A 14960-nucleotide genomic window follows, 5' to 3' on the forward strand; every position below is an offset into this window, starting at 1 on the left:
TAAATTGAATTTATTGAGGTAACATTGGCTTGCAAAACCATACAGATTTCAAGTATAAACCCAAAAAACGTCATCTGCATGCCATCAACCCAAGCAAAAACTGTTTCCATCCCCATTTCCCTCCCTTTGCCCCTTCCACCAACCTTCACTCTCATTTCCCTCTGGCTATCAACACATTGTTGTCTATGTCATTTGTTATGTATATATGTTTGTTGGTTAATCCCTTCACCTTCTTTCATCCAATCCCCCAAACCCATTCCTCTGATAGTTGTCAGTCTGTTCTCTGAGTCCGTGACTCTGTTTCTATTTTGTTCATCAGTTTATTTTGTTCATTAGATTCCACATATATGTGAATCATATGGTATTTGCCTTTTTCTGACTGGCTTACTTTACTTAGCATAATGCTCTCCATCCATGTAGGTGTAGAAGGTAAGATTTTCTTCTTTTTTATGGCTGTGTAGAATTCCGTTGTGTAAATGTACCACAGCTTTTTTATCCACTCATCTACTGATGAACACTTAGGCTGTTTCCAGATCTTGAGTGGCTTAGTTTCAGGAGCCTTTCACCGAATGGCATATTAACTTGGACCTTGTTATGTAATCTTCCAATTTTAAGGTGTCAGAAGAAAATTTAAAAAACACAACATTTCCATGCAAGAGGCATCCTTAACTGTGGATGCTTGGCTGTGTTAGTGGCTTCAATGTCTGTGGCTTTTATTAGAAAAATAAAAAAGATATTAGAAAACAAAAAATATTTTTTTGCACCTGTCCTCTCCCTAATGAAGAAAGAAATTTAAGTCAAGACTCTTTGGTATGGTTTTCTTTCTTTCTTTCTTTCTTTTTTTTTTTTTGCACTTTTCTGAAGCTGGAAACGGGGAGGCAGTCAGACAGACTCCCGCATGCGCCCGACTGAGATCCACCCGGCACGCCCACCAGGGGGCGATGCTCTGCCCATCCAGGGCATCGCTCTGCCGCGACCAGAGCCACTCTAGCACCTAGGGCAGAAGCCAAGGAGCCATCCCCAGCGCCCGGGCCATCTTTTGCTCCAATGGAGCCTTGGCTGCGGGAGGGGAAGAGAGAGACAGAGAGGAAGGAGAGGGGGAGGGGTGGAGAAGCAGATGGGTGCCTCTCCTGTGTGCCCTGGCCAGGAATCGAACCCAGGACTTCTGCACGCCAGGCCGATGCTCTACCACTGAGCCAACCGGCCAGGGCCTGGTATGGTTTTCAATTCTTTGGACCAAAGGAATACATCAACTTAGTAGCTTATCGCAAAGATCTCAGAAACTAATGCTAAACATGTTTTAACATCAGCAAAAATGACTTCTGTATGTGTGTATGCCATCCTTCCCATTGGCATCAATTCAAAGCCAAGGTACTCTTTCAGGAATAATTACTATTCATGGGCTAACTTATTGGTAATACCTTTCTTGCCTTGTCACCAGTAAAAAGAAATTCACAATTTAAACACCTGAAGAAAAAGCACAGAAAAGTGTTTTTCTTCTCTTTGCAAATAGAAAAAGAAATAAATCTTCAGTAACTATATGGATAGGATTTATAGATCTGGTGATGTATCAAAAAAGGTGGCAACTAGCAGAGCCAGTTGCCTCATCTCTACAGTTACTCAGTCATTGCCTTTATACTTTCCCCACACAGAACCTGAATCAAGGCGGACCAAAGCCACGAGCACAATAGACTGGAGAAGCCTACTTTCAGCAAAGGAATGACTCTGAAATGAATCTTGAAGATAGATTCAATGTTGTATAGGGTTTAATATAATTCCAATAATCTAGTGAAGGCTATCTTTATCAAATGTGTCCTCCTAGCTTCTGTGTAAGTCTTAGTTAGCCACCAGACCTTGGCCTACCTTCCCTATGGTTAAACCAACAAAGATCCATGAGGTCCTTGTCCAGAGTGAAGGAGCCAGCATCTTTGGCACGCATAAAAAGTGAAGCTAATGGGCCCTCCTGGAATTGAACCCACAACCCTGGCCTCATTAACACCACTTGGACCATTGGCCACCACGAAGAGCAAAGCATAGCAAATGAGATAGTGAATTATATGACTGCAGACATTTTTTTCAGTGTTTTAAAGCTATATCAGTTCTGCTGGTAAAACACATGAGAGAGGCCCAGGTATGTGAGAAAATCCTCAAGATTAATAGTTTGAGAATCTGTCATAGGGGAAAACTAAGAGATAAATTTTATTTCAATTATCAGGCTTCAGATTTTGTCAGGCCTTTAAATATTATATATGTAACAGGTACAGCAGAGCTGAAAAGATCAGAAGGAAAACAATCTACTTTGGCCCCACAAGCCCAGGACTGTTATGTGCTTCCCACGTGCTCTCCAGCTGCTGCCGCCACCTCCACATGCTGCTGATTTTCAGGGATAGCTTTGAACAGCTCAACAATCCCAAAGGTACTCGATTGCTCTGTGGGCACTTCACTAGTCATGGCTGATGGCTTTCTCCAGTGGTTTAAAACCTGGGAGGCTTGGGGTTTTCTGATGAGACTACAGTAGCTGGTAAATCCTCTAAGACCTAAGGTCCAAGTATTCTGGCTCTCAACAAAGAATAGCTGGTTTTGGGAGAGACTCAGTTTTGAATCTGACATTTTCCAGTTTGCTGTCTTAGAAGCAGGATGGTGTAGTGTAAAAAGTACTGAAAAGTACTAGACTTGGAGTCAGACAATCTAAGTCTGAATGCCAGCTCTCCCAACTACCAGATGTATACATTTAGACAAGTCACTTAGCCCTGGTTGATTCTCTCCCAGATTTGATGAGAGGACTAATAACTAAAATCATATATCAGAACCCAATGTCTGAAATAACTCTCTCTACCTAGCTTGCTAGCTAGCTAGCTACCTATTTACTTATCTATCTTACCCGAGTTTCCTTTCTTCCCACTTTTTCTTTCAACTATTCCTGAGGGCAAGGGCTTTAGCTCTCACACCCAATGTTATAGCTGCAGATCTGGGTGAATTAAATCCAAAGGGGTGAAGTAATTTGAGCAGCTGCAACTGCGTCATTATTGGTGAATTTTTTAGAAATCTTAGAAAACAAAAGAGGATTGCACACACATGTAAATATACTACTTTCCCCAATTATAGGGTAAAACTGTAGGCTAAGAAACTGTAGGCTGAGCACCAGAATAGATCCATTGGTGGGATTCAAATAATTTAACAACCTGTTCTCTGCCCTAATGACCATTTTAAGCATATAAAAAAAGATATTCTGGCCTGACCAGGCGGTGGTGCAGTGGATAGAGTGTTGGACTGGGATGCTGAGGACCCAGGTTCGAGACCCCAAGGTCGCCAGCTTGAGCATGGACTCATCTGTTTTGAGCAAAAGCTCACCAGCTTCAACCCAAGGTCGCTGGCTCAAGCAAGGGGTTACTCAGTCTGCTGAAGGCCTGTGGTCAAGGCATATATGAGAAAGCAATCAATGAACAACTAAGGTGTTCAACGTGCATTGAAAAACTAATAATTGATACTTCTCATCTCTCCATTCCTGTCTGTCTGTCCCTCTCTCTTACTCTGTCTCTGTAAAAAAAAAAAGATATTCTAAAAGATAGTTTATTATTTCATGTATTTAATACTTAAATAATAACAATAAAAGAGGTACACAAAACTAGGTTATGTTATAAGAATTTTAAAATATTAGTGAAAAATATTAAATCATACCTGACAACAATAAAACTGTTATTTAAGATGTTTCCATATTGCTTCTTGATTGGCATCCTCACTTGCATTTTTTTTTTTACCTATGGACAGAATGGACATTACTACAGGTGCTTAGAATATACTGTTGTGCAGATGAACATTAAAAAAGAGTAAGGAAGGTAAATTTGTGATTTCCACATTGGGCGGCTGCCCAGGTGCCCACCTTAGAGAAAACCCTGATTACAAGTGCCATTTTAACAACCAGTTTGCCAAACTCAACAAAAAATTAGGTATCAGTTCTGCCAAACTGGTGCAAACTGGCTGAATCCCACCACTGAATAAACCCTGTAGCAGGTAATTAAACAGCACACTTCTGAGTACACTCAAGGAATGAAGGATAACCAAGAAGCCAGGTGGGGGCACTAGTGGTGTTACAGCCCTCCTTTCTGCTTCCTTCTGTGCTGGGTTATTTGACTGATAAAGCAGGTGGTGTCTCACCTCGTGGACCTTGATTTCAGTAAAGAATTTTAAAAAGTTATTTGTAGTATGTGTAGTCTCATGAACAAGAAAAAATTCGGATTGCAAAGTAATACATTTAGGTTGTTTCTTTACCTATTAAATGACCATAAATAAAATCATGAAAGTTATCCAAAGGTGTCTAGTAGTATGCCAAAGGTATATCATATCATAGTTTAGTTATAATTAGCACTTTGTATGCAACAATCTAGATTCCAAAAATAACTTAAAGGAATATATATATATATAAAACAATAAATTCTAATAGGAAGAAATGTTTTTAAAATTTATTTAATTTTTTTTTTTTTTATTTTAGTGAGAGGACAGGATACAGAGACAGACTCCTGCATATGCTGGGACCGGGATCCACCCTGCAAGCCCACTAGGGGGCGATGCTCTGCTCTGACCATCTGGGGTCCTCGGTCTTTTGCAACCAGGGCCATTTTTTTTAGCGCCTGAGGCAGAGGCCATGGAGCCATCCTCAGAGCCCAGGGCCAACTTGAGCCAATCAATCCATGGCTGCTGTAAGAGGGGAGGAGAAGAGAGAGAGAGAGAGAGAGAGACAGAGAAGCGAGAGGGGGAGAGAAGCAGATGGGCACTTCTGCTGTGTGCCCTGGCTGGGAATCAAACCCAGGACACCCATACACCAGGTGGATGCTCTACCAGTGAGCCAACTGGCCAGAGCCTAGAAACATTTTTTAAAGCTTGTACTTAAGTACTTGACTATGACCCAAATCGGGAAGACTTGACTTTCATGCTTCACATGGGAAAGAAAAAACCAACCCTAAAAATTATAGTTAAAGACAAACATACTAGATGCCATCGGTGCTGCTCCACAACCAGTCTAATCTCAGGTGCATGTACAGACTGTCTGAAACAAGGAGAACACTACAATTTAGGAGGAAAGCGACAAACTGGAATGCTTATAATAAGGCCATCAAAGAGGATGTAGGCACTGAAAAGTGTGCTACAGGGGATGGTGAGGGGAAGAGGAAACTTCAGCCAAAAGAAGAGAAGGCTAGGATGATGGGTCACAGAGGTGAGCATAACAGGCGCCCTTCAATATGTGGAGAGCCACAATGTGCAGAATGTTTGATGTATTCTAAGCAGGCTTCAGAAGAGAAATTAGGACCAAAGTGCAGACTGTAGAAGGAAGCAGTTTAGGTACAATGTAAGAAATAAAAAGGGACATTGTTCTTCTTCACATTTCTAATGTCCAGTAAAAAATGTGGGACTGGTGCTCAATGCAGAATGCAGAGAGATCTTTCACAAGGAAACTGAGAAATTGGTTGGGGTTTCCAGAGTCCTCTCCCACAAACAACCCAAAATTGTCACCCATATATCTTCTGGGTTTCTTTTCATCAGAGGTCTCCATTTCTCCTCTAGTGGCCCTGGAGCTTCCTGGCCAGCAGACAGAAGGGGGCACCCTGTACCCTCAGCTTTAGCAAGGACCCATCTGGCAGCCTTCAAACCCAGGAACATGACCTACGGCTGGTAGCCCAAGGACACGGAAGGGGTCCCACTGCATATACTCTCCTCTAACCCTTTTACTGTCCACAGAGCTAGTACCCTAAAATGCTGACTAAGTTTAGGAGGTGAGGGATAGGCGGAAAGAAAGGATTCTGATGCCACCTGACCTCCGAATTGCGGGTGGAATGCGGAGCCCCCGGAAACTTCCCAAGGTACAGAGAAAAGTTACTCTGTCCAGCAACAATGGATAATCAAGGGGTTTGGTGAAATGTAATGATTGAATACTGACAGAAAAGGGGCTCTCTTAAGGTGCAGAGAGGGCTATCCAGGAAGAAGCAAACTTTGTTATGAATGGACAGACACCCTCACCGCACCGTTTTCTCCTTGCTTCTCAGAAAACCACAGGCACACCCCTCATAGTCTTCTAAAACACACACACACACACACACACACACACACACACACACGCAAAGTGGGCAAAGAGAGAGCGAGGGGGTTGGTGCTCAGTCTTCGTGCGCTGGAGCTAAGCAACTGGCCTTTTGTTTGTGGATCAGAGCAGGGTAGGAGGCACCCTCTCGTCGCCGCGGGGTGTGCGTCTCAGCTGAGTGTGCGGTGCGGTGCGGAGAAAGGAGGTTCACCGGCCCCCGCCCGGGTTCCCCGCGCAGCCCGGCCCGCCCCTCTCGTCCTGCGCTGCGCTCTCCGCGGGGCCGCGGCCGCCGCGCACTTGGCTGGGAAGAGAGGTGAGAGGGGTAGGCGGGCTGCTTGGTTGGCGCTGGCGCTCTGCAGTGCAGTGAAGTGTTATCCCAGCTCCCTATATGGTCGCAGTTTAGCTCGGCGCTGCTGAGCTGAGCCAGGAACCCGAGGAGGAGGAGGAGGAAGAGGAGGAGGAGGAGAGGAGGAGGAGGAGGAGGATAGAAGAGCGCAGCAGCAGCCAGCGCACGCCGAGCGGCTGCCTTGGGAAGCAGAGGCGTCGGAGGCTGGGGCAGCGCTGACGCCTCGGGAGCCATGGCCGAAGGGGGAGAAAGCGGCGAGGACGAGATCCAGTTCCTGCGGACTGTGAGTCTCCGCGGCGGGGCAAGACGGCGGGCAGGTGGGGAGGAGCGCGGAGCCGGGCGAGGAGGGACTGCGCTGCGCCGCGGTGCCCGGCGCGTTCTCCGCAGCCGTGGGCTGCAGAGGCAGACCAGACAGACGCCCACCTGCGGGCCGCGAGGGGCTGCGTGGGGAAGGGCTCCCTCTTCTGCATGTCCCTTCTTCCCCTACCGCCGTTCCTACCCCAGACCTCGATTTCACCTCCACCTCCACCTCCACTTACACTCCACTGCTTTCCTGGCAACTTGGTACTTGATCTGAAACCTATGATGCCCAAACTTCCAGCCAGGGCTTGCTCGTGGTTTTCCTGAGCCGGATGATCAGAAGAGGAAGATCTCGCCCCAGAGTCGACCCTCTCTGTCACTCCCACCAGTGCACCCCTGTCCCCTCCCTCAGAGGCGCCCCCGCGCACTGGGGAACCGCCAGAGGAAGCTGAGGGGCAGGGGCGAGCCTGGCTTGCCGAGCGTGAAAAGCGGGCGCAGGCGCTGGGTCCCAGTCCTGGAATCAGTCGGAAGGTAAATTCACCCAGTTAAGCCCCAAGCCGGTAACTGCTGTTGGAGCGTTACTTGACTGCCCGAGTTTAAGAGCCCTGGCTTTTACTGCCGGTTCCTTCAAGCCCTGCAGGACAGGGAAACCCGGGTCTGTGGCTCCGCGTCACTCAGGTCCCCTCCCTAGCACCGGAGGGCGCTTCTCTGCCCCAGATTTTAAGGAAAGTGGTGGTGGAGAGGACTGGGGAATGTCTGTTGTAGCCACAGCAACCTTGCCCTTTAGGAGTTAACGAAAAGCCTTTCAAAGTGGACGGCAACCAGGATGAGTGGGCGGTATTGGGGTGCACCTCAACTCCGATTTTAGCCAGGTGACCTTGAGCAAATCACATAATCCTCTCAGCCTCAATTTCCTCGTGTAAAATGGGGAATATATAACCAGCGTTTCAGGGCGATAAGGATTAAATTAGATAGTGAATGTCATAATGTTTTGTAAACTGTAAATTGTTCTGTAAGTGTTAGATCCTTTTATATGAGCTGTCTAGCTCTCTGAAATTAGAATGAAATTCTTTCACTTTCTCTCCCTCTCTTCTTTTTGTGTACTCTTCTGACCCTGTCTCTGAAGATCCTGACTAAGCTCTTGTCTGTCTTTTGGACCATTCCTTCTTTTTCTTGAACTGCTTCCTTACAATTCCCTTTAGTTTCTCTTCTAAACATGATTCCTTTGTCAGGCTGGGACATCGGTCTCATTTGGGAGATACTGAAGGACCCACTGCCCTTCTGATACTACTGTATAAGCCATCTGATCTGCAGAACCAAACCCTATCCTCCCCTCGACTGCCCTTCAGTTGCCTCTGTGTGCAGCCAGCTGCCTGTTTCCCTCAAAGTCCTGTAGAATTCCTAGGCTTTCTTCCTAACAGGTGTATTGAATGGGAGGCAGCTCAGGTACTGCCTGCCTTCTATCCTCCTCAATCACATGTTTATTCTGCTGATGATTGATTATCTGCTTATTATTAATGATCTTCCAGGCATCACTGATTGAAAAAAATTCCCTTCTGACAGATAGGGTCAGCATTGAGTAGATGACCCAGATGGTCAAGGTAAATCCTGGTGGTTTTATTGAGTCTCACCTCTGTTGGCTTCCATGGCCACCTCCCTGACCTTCCTTCTCCATGGGGCCGTGTAACTGTTTTGAAGTACACCTGTATCTAAGGCTTACTGTAGCACAGTGGTTTTTAAACTTTTTGCGTCTTGGGCACCCTGCTCCAGAGGTCTGAGTGGGTGAGCTCCTTTCAAAGCCTATCTATGGCCTACTGTGGGGTTCAGGGACCAATGTTAAGAACCCCTGTGGCAGATACTGCAGATCAATTCTGGCTTCCAGGGAGAGCAGGCAGTCACCATGGAGTGAGTGACTCCAAATGTGACATTCTTGATTCTTTTTATCCTAATAATCATCTTAAGTATTTTTTAGGCATGTTCCTCAGCAACCCTGTGACGCAGCTTAACTGCTTCATGTTTGGCTTATAGCAGGAAAATAGGCTTATTGGGAGAAAATAGGTGATGGAACTGTGGGACAGGAAATCAAGTGGCTTGGCTGTGGTTGCCCAGCAAGTTACTGATAATTGTCATTACATAGCATTAGATTAAATTCTCAGCAGAGCCGGCCTTGAGTATCATTCCAGAGGTTATGGTATTAAAAATACACTGAAATGAAAACTGCTGCTTCCTGAATTCTGACACTCTCCTTCAGTATCCATGAGCAACAACAACAAAAATTATTTCTTTGAAGCCGATCACTGTAAGTTTTTATCTGCACAAAATTTTGAATTTATTTTGCTATTTTAGGGGATTCAGAAATGACAGGGCTGTATTTGCAGAGGGATTTTCTCCCTGTGGAATAAGCCAGGGTTTGAGAAGGTATTTCAGTTTGAGCCCTGCCCCCCCTCCACCTTTACCTCAGGGTTTCTTTCTTTCCCCAAACAATATCTTTTAAAGCATTTTGGTTATATGTTCGTCATGTAATGCCTCCTCACCTTAACATTGTTCTGGACCAGTAGGTGGTTGATATGACGGTGTGATAGAATCCTGTCTTTGCAACCATGAACTTTATGGGACTGCTATTCCAGAAAGGAAAGACTTTTAAACTGATTCTTAAAATAAATAGACCATAGAACAGCATTGTGTTGAAGAACCTCATCAAACAAGTTATGGTGTTCTGTTTATTATGATAGCAACAAAAATGAAAGCAGCTAGAACTGTCGATGGCATGAGATGGACCAGAATTATTGCAATAATCCTATACAGTGTGTACAGTGGGGTTTTAGACACTTGCTAGTTGGTGATGTTCATCTTGGTTGCCCCCACTATTTGCTACATTTCAAGCCCACCCTCTCCTAGGTAGGTGGCAGGGTCTACACAAGAGGTTTGGGAGGGGAAGCAGATTGTGTTAATTAAAGGCTCCTGTATCCCAAACCTTTAAGTGGCTGTGTGAAACTACACATCTTCTTCTGGTCTTCTGAAATCCTGGCCGTCAGTCATTTAAGTTGATGAGAGAGAGTCAGCCAGACACATAGACCCAAGAATTTTCTTTAAGGCTAAAATTTTCCCTCCCACTACTGCTGGCAGTGGCACCAACCTCCCTCCAATTGCTCTTGCTGACGTAGCCAGTGTCACTGACGTGGCTTTGAAGTGGCTCAGAAGCAGATCAACTGGCCAGCTGCTGATCTGAAAGCAAGAAGTTATGGTGAGAAGAGTGCCAATCACTCTACCCCAGACAGTTGGTGGAGCTGGCACAGCACCACGCTTCCAGTGTGCCAGGCAGAAGATGTTTCCTCCTCCCCTAGTTTTTTCCTTAGACTGTAGTATTCATTTAAAAAGAAAGGGAGAAAAGCCTTCAAACCTCAGCTTATTGTTTTTACAATACCACAGCCTTCTCCTTGCAACTCCCCCCTCCACCACAAAGTTAATTGAAACAGAACTCAAAGTGAGGTAGACATTTGTTTCTATGAATTTCCTATTAAAGGTCAGTCACAGATGCCTAATTTAGCCCTCCTTGTAGAAAGTTGTCCCCCATCTAAATTTGCCGCTCTCAAGGGACAAAAGAAAGCACTTGGGCTGAGAATCAAGACCTCTCCTATAGTCTTGGGTTCTTCCTTCCACAGTGACAGGTCAAACCCCCGCATTCGAGCTGCAGCACTAATGTGAGTTCATGTCCTTTCAGAGCACGTTGTCCCAGGTTGGGATGACACGGAACTTTCACTTCGTGGTTCTAGATAACGGCTTGCTTCTTCCCTCAGCAGAGTCCGTTTACGTAACAGCTGCGTGACGCCAGTGTCATGCTTTTGGTAGCTTTTCCTCAAGGAGGCAGGGGAGGAGGTGGACATGGGTGACTTCTTCCTTCAGGCGCAGCGGCTCAGGGTGACACTGTGTAGTAATGGGGGGAATGCTAGAAGGCAGGCCACATATACCCAAGCATATGATTTGGGAGAGCTGTCCTGCTGAATTAGATTTGATGTTTACAATGAGAAAACTCACTATTTTCCACACTCTAAGCCTCCCAACATCACTTCCCACCCTTCCCACTGTTTTCCATTGCCTTCGGAGAGTTCATGTTATTAAAGGGCTATATCAGAGTACCTGGGCACCCAATATCCCCTCCTTTCCAGGGAGATGCCCTGCCAGGTGAGAGAAGGAAGCCAGAACCCCCTCACAGAGAAATGAACTTGTGTCAGAAAGGCCACATCAGCAATAGGGGATGGTGGTTCATACCTCTAAGGCACTGATTGCCCATGGCCAGTGTTGTCCTAAAGGATTTAAAGCTGCTGAGCTCCCAGGAAGGAGGTGATGGTGACTGTGAACTTGGAAATATTTGGAATATGCTGTAGCCCAATGTAAGAGGAGTGAGACCATGAACAAATCTGCAGTTGAGGTTGGCATGTCTGATACCTGTGCATCCTTTTTTATACTAATATGATTGTTAAGCAGGAGGAGGCACTTCAGGGAAATCCATTCAAAAAACCCCACAATTCTTTATTACTTTTCCAATGTTGATTTAGAAGAAAAAAATGCTTCTCAGGTTTTTATTTTGTTTTGTTTTGTTTTTTTAATGAGAGGAGAGATAATGAGACAGACTCCCACACGCGCCCCAACCTGGATCCACCTGGCAGCCCCATCTAAGGCTGATGCTCAATTCATCTGAGCTATTTTTAGTGCCTGAACCTGACACACTGGGACCAACGGAGCTATCCTCAGCCCTGGAGCAATGCTTGAACCAGTTGAGCCAAGAGGGAGAGAAAGGGGAGAGGGAAGGATAGAGAAGCAGATGGTCGCTATCAAGAACTGAATCTGGGATGTCCATACACGAGGCCAACACTCCACCCACTGAGCCAACTGGCCAAGGCTCAGGTTTCTTAGGGTTGATCTGAAGATGAAAAATGTTGAAGAAGAGGGGGCGAGAAGATTTTATCTGGAAAGCAAAATGCTTTGGTGATTATTTTTGAAGGACTTGTATTTAAATGGCTCTTATTATGCCAGTGTTTATTTGCCTCTTTTGCTTGTTTTGTGATCATTTGCTTTCACTTATTCCTGGAAATGACATTTTATTTCATAATTTAATTTATTTTTTTACCTTAGTATTTAAAGAGATTTTAATGTAGAAGCCATTGGTTTCCTCATTTCTAGTTGACTTGGCAGCCTCCTGAACAATTTGTACCAATCTCTGTGTAGGCCCAGGAGGTCCCGTGTCTTCAAAAACCCATACTTTTTAGCTCATTTCCCATAATTCCACATCCGTATAAATTCTTCTAAATTAGCTCTGTCTTTAAGGTATCCATAATGCACGATGTATCCAGTAGGAGTGAAATGTTGTAATTTAAAACATTGAACTTAGAGGAAGGAATTCTTATTTCTAACCCTAGTTCACTATCACCTTGAACAAGTCACTTAAGAAAATTGAAGTTTCATTTCTTCCTACCTTTTCTTGTATGAAGATAGTACCTGCTTTGACAGCTTCATAGAAGTGTGGTAAGAGGCAATGGTAATTTCGATAATACCCCCAAATGAGAGAAAAGGCTATGTTTCCCTATTATCTTTGTGTTTCTCTTGCACTGGAAGGTAACCCTACTTGTGACTGGGTCTTTTTATTTTTTAATAAAATCTTTTTTATTTTATTTCATTTTTAAAATTTTATTTATTTATTCATTTTAGAGATGAGAGAGAGAGACAGAGAGAGAGAGAGAGAGAGAGGAGAGATAGAGAGAGAGAAGGGTGGGAGGAGCTGGAAGCATCAACTCCCATAGGTGCCTTGACCAGGCAAGCCCAGGGTTTTGAACCGGCGACCTCAGCATTTCCAGGTCGACGCTTTAGCCACTGCGCCACCACAGGTCAGGCTGACTGGGTCTTGTTGAAAAAGTACTACATTTCTCCTTTCATATGTTCTCTGCTACAGGGCCTCCCTTCATCTCAGCATTGTTCGATCAGCCTTAGTATATCTATCCGGGAAATTACTTGACTAACGCAATTCCCAACTTTTCTCAAGTAATTTGACTAAAAGACTTGATTGAGAAGGCACATCCATGTATGGAAAGCCTTCAGGAGGCCAGGGAGGCCACCAGGATTTCAGGAACCAAACAGAACATTCATTCACTTTTTTGTCTTCTTAGAGAATAACCAAAGCGATTATTTCCCGTAGGACCACCTTTTCTTATTGAGTCCCATATCTCTTCCTTTCAGGGGTATCCCTCTCAATGCCTCCCTCCTGTTTCTTTTATAACTCATTCTTCTTAGCCCCCTAGAGAACTGGGAACAGCTTTACTGTAAACCAACCCTGCTTTTCCTCCCAGGGATTTTGCAGTGTTAGTCACGTCCGTTTAGGGATACAGGCCTTTTCAGAAGTTCCTGTCTGCTGCACCTGGAGGAGGCAGATGCTTCTCTGGTGGGAGCCCAGCCAATGCTGAGGCTGCAGGGCACCACTTCTCCCCTGGGAGCCAAGTCCCGTCTTCAGGACTTCGAACTGGTATCCTTTCGGCCCTCCTCTTGTTTGGGAGTCCGTGGGGTATTTTAGGGACAAAGACATTTCTAGCCACTGCAGTTTCCTTTGCTTCAGTGAGTTTTGCCATCATAGCACCTCTTCCATTCAGAGCAAGGGAAGGAAAAGTGCTGGCACCTTAGCCCTGGTCCTGTGACAGGGAGGGGCCTCGGGAGGTGCCAAGATTATTTTTTCCTCTATATGTCATTTCTGATTCCTGATTGTTAGAAAACAAAGTTCAGACCAGCTCTGAGACTGAGGATGCAGTCTTCAAAAATAAAAGAGCTGTGCCTCTTCTCCTCACTGGCACGTCCTCCTGTCTCTAGCTCAGAGTACATCGCTGACTCTGCAGGAATACTTTGGGCTCTTGTCTTGTTAGGGGGGACACAGCCTACAGGCAGGAGACACCGAGGTACCAGAGCCCGGTTTTCTCTGTCTTTATTTTTCTTTTTCATTCACCTTCCACCTCCTTAGATAGTGAACTCCTCATTAATTTTGGGTCTTGTCTACTTAAGGGGATCTCATTTTCATTGGACTCAGTGCCCCCAAAGAGGCCATCCCATGAGTCACCCCTTTGGGGTGACAGCTGCTTGCTGCTGCCTACCTTAAAGGAGCCAGGCGAGCGCTCTGGAGACGGAGCTGCTGCCGCCTGTGCAGAATCTTGCTGGCCATCAACAGTTTCTCTACCAAGCTCAGTTTATATGTTATTTTATGCTATGGAACCAACCAGGGGATGAGGAATGCAGCACAGCTTTAAGGAAAGTGAAGAAATAAAAATCTGGGATGGTATCGATGTCAACGTGACCCATGTATAGAGTCTATCTTTCTCCTTGGTCTTCTTTTAGGATAAGGTACTGACTCAAGGCACTCCTTCTATCAAAACACTGAAATGCAAACTTGTTACCTCAGCAGGTGTTATTAATGATCAGCATCATTAACAGCTGAGCAGAACCAGTTCCTGGGGCAATAGGAATTGAGTTGGTGAAAGATAGCGCACTTGAGAGTACTACTGAGGGGGGCACACCTCAGTGAGCTTTACACTAGTTCTTGGAGAATGCTGAGTGGGCAGAAAAGCATCAGGGCAGAAAAGTCTGGGTTCAAGGGGTGGTTCCACAGAGACTCCATCTTCATCTTCTTATGACCTTTAATCAGAATAGACGAATCCTCAAGCTATGTAGGAGAAAATGGCCAACCTCATTGCAGGCACTGGGCAAAGCACTATTTGCAGCCAGGACTGGTGCTCACTCATGCTTCATTTTAGATACTTCAGAATCAGAGACAAATAGAAAAAGAAAGTCTTTGATTTTCATAAGATGAGTTGATTCTACGTCAAAATGAGAACTATGGTGCAGCATTCCTGAAGTAGAAAAGTGTTTGAGCAACAAAACTCCACTGTCATTTATCATATTTGTTGATGTGTTACTCATCATATATCCCAAGAAAATGATCCAGAGTCTCTGAAACCAACTTAGCACTATTCCTACAGAAAGAGAGAGAGAGAGAGAGAGAGAGAGAGAGAATAATAAGAAGAGCTGCGTATCTCCCAACACAGCAAATAGGAAAAGATCTTACTGGAAGGTACAAGGCTTCTCAACAGACCAGTGACAGGGCCTGACATTTACTCTCTGACAATTTCACAGCTGAGCCCTCCAGTGGGCCGGAGCAGAGAGAGCTAGTCAGTGGAACCACAGGAAGAAATGGAAGGTTCTCCATCAATG

At 45.2% G+C, this 14960-nt stretch overlaps 1 protein-coding gene across 1 annotated transcript in view; it reads left to right on the forward strand.

Moving 5' to 3' along the window:
• Window positions 1–6631: 6631 nt before the first annotated feature.
• Window positions 6632–14960, forward strand: part of RYR3 (ryanodine receptor 3) — a 605631-nt gene continuing 597302 nt past the window's right edge. The window contains 1 exon segment of the mRNA XM_066388565.1: window positions 6632–6699. Within this exon segment, the coding sequence (XP_066244662.1) occupies window positions 6649–6699 (51 nt within the window). The 5' untranslated portion in view covers window positions 6632–6648.

Source organism: Saccopteryx leptura, chromosome 6 (genome assembly GCF_036850995.1).
Source record: "Saccopteryx leptura isolate mSacLep1 chromosome 6, mSacLep1_pri_phased_curated, whole genome shotgun sequence".
NCBI lineage: Eukaryota > Metazoa > Chordata > Mammalia > Chiroptera > Emballonuridae > Saccopteryx > Saccopteryx leptura.